The sequence below is a fragment of the Leptonychotes weddellii genome, chromosome 6 (assembly GCF_054177405.1).
Source record: "Leptonychotes weddellii isolate Sample4059 chromosome 6, ASM5417740v2, whole genome shotgun sequence".
NCBI lineage: Eukaryota > Metazoa > Chordata > Mammalia > Carnivora > Phocidae > Leptonychotes > Leptonychotes weddellii.
This window is the reverse complement of record NC_138374.1, coordinates 65,047,418-65,052,099: the sequence shown is the minus strand read 5'-3', so window position 1 is coordinate 65,052,099 and position 4,682 is coordinate 65,047,418. Positions and strand designations below refer to the sequence as shown.

The 4,682-nt window shown below is 65.0% G+C and overlaps 1 protein-coding gene across 1 annotated transcript in view; it reads left to right on the top strand.

The window, feature by feature from the left end:
* Positions 1 to 2,808: 2,808 nt before the first annotated feature.
* Positions 2,809 to 4,682, top strand: part of IRF2BP2 (interferon regulatory factor 2 binding protein 2) — a 5,516-nt gene continuing 3,642 nt past the window's right edge. Inside the window, exon 1 of the mRNA XM_081824295.1 lies at positions 2,809 to 4,249. Coding sequence (XP_081680421.1) covers positions 3,063 to 4,249 — 1,187 coding nt within the window. The 5' untranslated portion in view covers positions 2,809 to 3,062. The remainder of the gene's footprint in view (positions 4,250 to 4,682) is intronic.

Here is a 4,682-nt window from a genome sequence, read left to right as displayed (position 1 = left end):
CCTTTTATGGCAAGAAGAGACCAGAACTAAAATAGCCTTTCCATTCTCCAGCAGGCATTTCATTAGGGAAGTTACAACAACTCCGTTTCGACATTAAACTCCTAGTGTAAAATAAAAAGGAAATGTCCTTCATTTGGAGAAGAAAAGCTCCGTTCTACAAAAATCCTTACTTAGTCCCTCTCAAGGCAGAATTTGCAGCTCACTATTTCTATTTTGGTATGAAATGGCAGGCTTTCCTTCAGGGTATTACAGTACCAGCTTGTAGGTAAATGAGTATAATTAGGCCATGGCTCTAACACAGGGTTGTTGTTGTTGTTGTTTTTAATGTTCCAGTCACTGCCTAGTGGGGGCCATCTCTTGGGGGGTGTTCGGATGGCTAGTCTCTCTGCAGCACACAGACGGGACCTCGTCCACTTTGGGCAGTGGCCCGGGGAGAAAAGTCACCTGCTACAAGGAGTGGCACAGGGTCTCCATGGAGAGTGACCAGAGGAGCAGGTCCTGAAAGAGGTTCCAGACAGCAGGTACCAGGAGTGACCAAGCCCACTGGCACCAGCTGCTCCAGGGAAGGATCTGGGCAGGCCCAACTCGCCCAGCTAGAAGAGAGTGAGGCAGGGTTGCAATTGCAAGCAAGATCCGGGAACAGATGGGGAGACCTTTATGGCAAGCACACCTTCTCTGGAAATCCCCAAGAGAAGACATGCAGGGCTAGCCTGTAAAAACATTTAAGTCTGGCATTACGTTTTCTGTGCCACTTTCGAACAGGTTTCTTCATGTGCTTTAGGCAGCTCCCTCCACTGTTTCGCTAAGGGTGTTTTTCCTCTTCCTTGTGGCTAATCCTTTGAAGCAACCTGGCATTTTCAATAGCAACAACTAGAGAGAAACGTCAGCAGGATTTTTTTCTCTCTCCACCTACCAATCCAGTTGTAGGAAAGATAATATAATTAGTACCCTGTTCTTCCCACACTTAACCAGCCCATTCCAGTCTCAGGGAGCGATGTGGGCCTGTTTTCCAACAAAAGAAGCTCCAAAGGGCCGCCCTTACAGACTTGAAGTGTCCAAGTCCCAACTGAGAGTGACTAAGCCCGCGTCTATTAGTCAGGAAGACTAACGACCAGCCAAAAGTGATTTACCATAACACACACCAGCTCCTCCTCCCGATAAAAGTGTGAAACTCGAGTGCTCACTTCAGTCTGGGCACAGTCTGCGGCTGCCAACCGTGGCAGAGCGCAGCGGGCCGAGCAGGCTCTGCGGCCGCACCCCGCCTTCGCTCCAGGCGGGTTTGCACCCACCAGGGGCTACCCTGGCCTGGGCCGCGCCGTCAGTCCCGCCTCACTACGGCGTCGGGGACTTCTGCCGATGGCCCGGCCCCGCGCGACACCTGCCTGCGGAGTCCGCAGGCCGGCCAGCCGGCTACCCCACGGCCGGCGCGGACCCCGGCGACCGCGCCCCGCGCCACCTCTAGTCCAAGTTTGGGCCAGGGGGTGGGGCCTAGAGGCCCACTGTCGCCGGAGGGGGCGGAGCCTGCGCGGTGACGCGACCGCGCTGGCCGTGGACCCCGGATCCCTGGAATGTGCAGTCGTTCAATGAGGCCGCCAGTGCCAGCGGCGCCGAGTCACGTCCGCGCGGAGCGTGCGCACTCGGCGGCGGCAGCGGCGGCGGCGCACGCGGGCCCGCGGCTCTGCGCCCACGTCACGCGCCCGCCGCGCGGTCCTACATAAGGCGGCTGGGTCCGCCGGCGCCGCGAGGACCTCCCCGCTCGGGAGGGCGGGGCTGAGAGGAAGTCTCGGTGTTTGCGAGGGATACAGCGCTCCCGCTCCCCTCCGGGAGGGTTCCGCCGAACGACGTGTGGACGCGATCCCTGGCTTGGAAAGAGACTCTTCTGTTAGTAAAACTTAAGGGCACCGCCGGCGCGTGTGTCCTTCCCAGGCAAATGCGAGTGTGAAAGCACTTAGTGGAGTTTAAATGTAACTCCTTAAAAAAAACTGTGAACCACGCTAGATTTAAAATCCCCATCCTCTAGAGACAGCACCAAGTCACAAAGTGGCCTTGCTTTTAAAAACACGAGCATTAGCACGATTTGGCCCAAACGTTCTGGAGGGGAGGAATGGTGACCGAGTAGTGGAGGCAAAAGCACGCTTCCACCGCCTTCACATCGGGGACACCGGTCGCAGCGCGGACAGGCGGCGCTGCCCCGCGGGCGGGCGCCCCGGAGCCGGCTCTCCCGGCAGCGCTCATTCTCTCTCCGCGCGCGGGGGGGAGGGGGAGGGCGCGAGCGCGGGGGAGGGCGGGCGCGCGCGCGAGGGGAGGGGGCCCGCGCAGGCGCCGTGCGAGGCTGTCGAAGAATCAAGTCTGTAGAAGTGGAGCGGCCGCGGCGGCAGCAGCAGCAGCAACGGCGGCGGCGGAGCTGAGGCGGGCTGGGCGCTGACGCGGGCGCTGGAGAGCGGCGACGCCAGGAGCTGTGAGAGAGCAGCGGAGCGACCCGGAGCTCGCGCCGCGCCCGTGCTCCAAGCCGTCCGGCCGCTGCCGCCGCCTCGGCGCGGCATGCCCCGCCGCTCGGGCTGAGCCTGCCCCGGCGGCCGCCCCCCGCCCCCCGCCCCCCCGGCCTCCCCGCCCCCCGCCCCGCACTCCGCGCCGGCCGCCGCCGCGACCTGCTGCGCTCTCCCGCGCCCGCGCGGCCCGTCTTCGCCCCGGTCTGGAGGCCGGCCGCGGCCCCAGCCGAGCTCCCGCCGCCGCCGCCGCCGCCAGCGCCGCGCCCGCCGCGCCGCGCCGCCCCGCCGCCCGCCCGAGCCCGCGCCGGCCGGGGGGACGTGCTGCCGCGGCTGCAACCCCTCGCCCCGCGCCCGCCGCCCCTCGTGCCCCGGGGGCGCTGCGCGGGCGCCGAGCCTTCGCGGGCTTTGCCGCCGCCGCCGCCGCCTCTGCGGCCGCCGCCGCCGCTGGTGGGGGAGACGCGGGGTTGGGGGGGGAGGAGGGCGCGCGTGGTGCCGGCGGGGAGCGGCGGCGCCCCCTCCTCCTCCTCCTCCTCCTCCTCCTCCTCCACCTCCAGCGCCGCGGGCTCCTCGGACATGGCCGCGGCGGTGGCGGTGGCGGCCGCGTCCCGGCGGCAGTCGTGCTACCTGTGTGACCTGCCCCGCATGCCCTGGGCCATGATCTGGGACTTCACCGAGCCCGTGTGCCGCGGCTGCGTCAACTACGAGGGCGCCGACCGCGTCGAGTTCGTCATCGAGACGGCGCGGCAGCTCAAGCGGGCGCACGGCTGCTTCCCGGAGGGCCGCTCCCCGCCGGGCGCCGCGGCCCCCGCCGCCGCCAAGCCGCCGCCGCTCTCGGCCAAGGACATCCTCCTGCAGCAGCAGCAGCTGGGCCACGGCGGTCCCGAGGCGACCCCGCGCGCCCCACAGGCCCTGGAGCGCTACCCCCTGGCGGCCGCCGCAGAGCGGCCCCCGCGCCTCGGCTCCGACTTTGGCGGCAGCCGCCCGGCCACGGGCCTGGCCCAGCCGCCGACGCCGCAGCCGCCGCCCGTGAACGGCATCCTGGTGCCCAACGGCTTCTCCAAGCTGGAGGAGCCCCCGGAGCTGAACCGCCAGAGCCCGAACCCGCGGCGCGGGCACGCCGTGCCGCCCACCCTGGTGCCGCTCATGAACGGCTCGGCCACGCCGCTGCCCGCCGCGCTCGGCCTCAGCGGCCGCGCCGCCGCCTCGCTGGCTGCGGTGTCCGGGGCCGCGGCCGCCGGCCTGGGCTCGGCGCAGCCCGCCGAACTGAGCTCGCACAAGCGGCCGGCGTCCGTGTCGAGCAGCGCGGCCGTGGAGCACGAGCAGCGCGAGGCGGCGGCCAAGGAGAAGCAGCCGCCGCCGCCCTCGCATCGCGGCGCGGCCGACAGCCTGGCCACCGCGGCCGGGGCCACCGAGCTGGGCGCCGAGGGCGCGAGCAAAGGCCGCGGGCCCGGAGAACAGGACTGGGTCAACAGGCCCAAGACCGTGCGAGACACGCTGCTGGCGCTGCACCAGCACGGCCACTCGGGGCCCTTCGAGAGCAAGTTTAAGAAGGAGCCGGCCCTGACTGCAGGCAGGTTGTTGGGTTTCGAGGCCAACGGGGCCAACGGGTCTAAAGCAGGTAGGGGCGGCTGTGGAGTGAGGGGACCTAGGGGAGAAAGGGGGACGCAGAGCAGAGGAGGGGGTGTTCTTTCCATTCACCGGTTCTACCCCAGCCCAGAAACAACAAACACCCAACTTCCTGATCTGCCTGAGGCGGAACCAGTGCTTAGTGGCAACGTGTTCATGTGCTGAAGCAGCATAACAGAGATGAGTCAGACTGGGCTGATAGGCACTGACACAGGGTTTTCCTTTCCCAGCACATTCTTGGATGGGAGCGTGAGGGCACCAGCCTCCTTTTAACCTGTGGGGGGACATTAGTAATCGTATGCATAGATCAACCTGGGTACATGCATGCATGTGTAAAAACAGGCCGTTATGTACCTGCTCTGTTCTGTGGCCTTTTAAAATCCTGCCTCAGAGCTCCGTAAGTCTTAAGTGTTGTGAGTTGCACGTGCACTTGAAACTCGTGAGATTTTTCTATACAAGCTCTGAGAGAATAGAAATTCTTTAGTGAGTCTTGTTTGGTGTGAGTAAAAGACATGTCGTTTTCAGTGCACATCCATTTATTTTGTTTTATTTTGTTTTTTCCCTTTT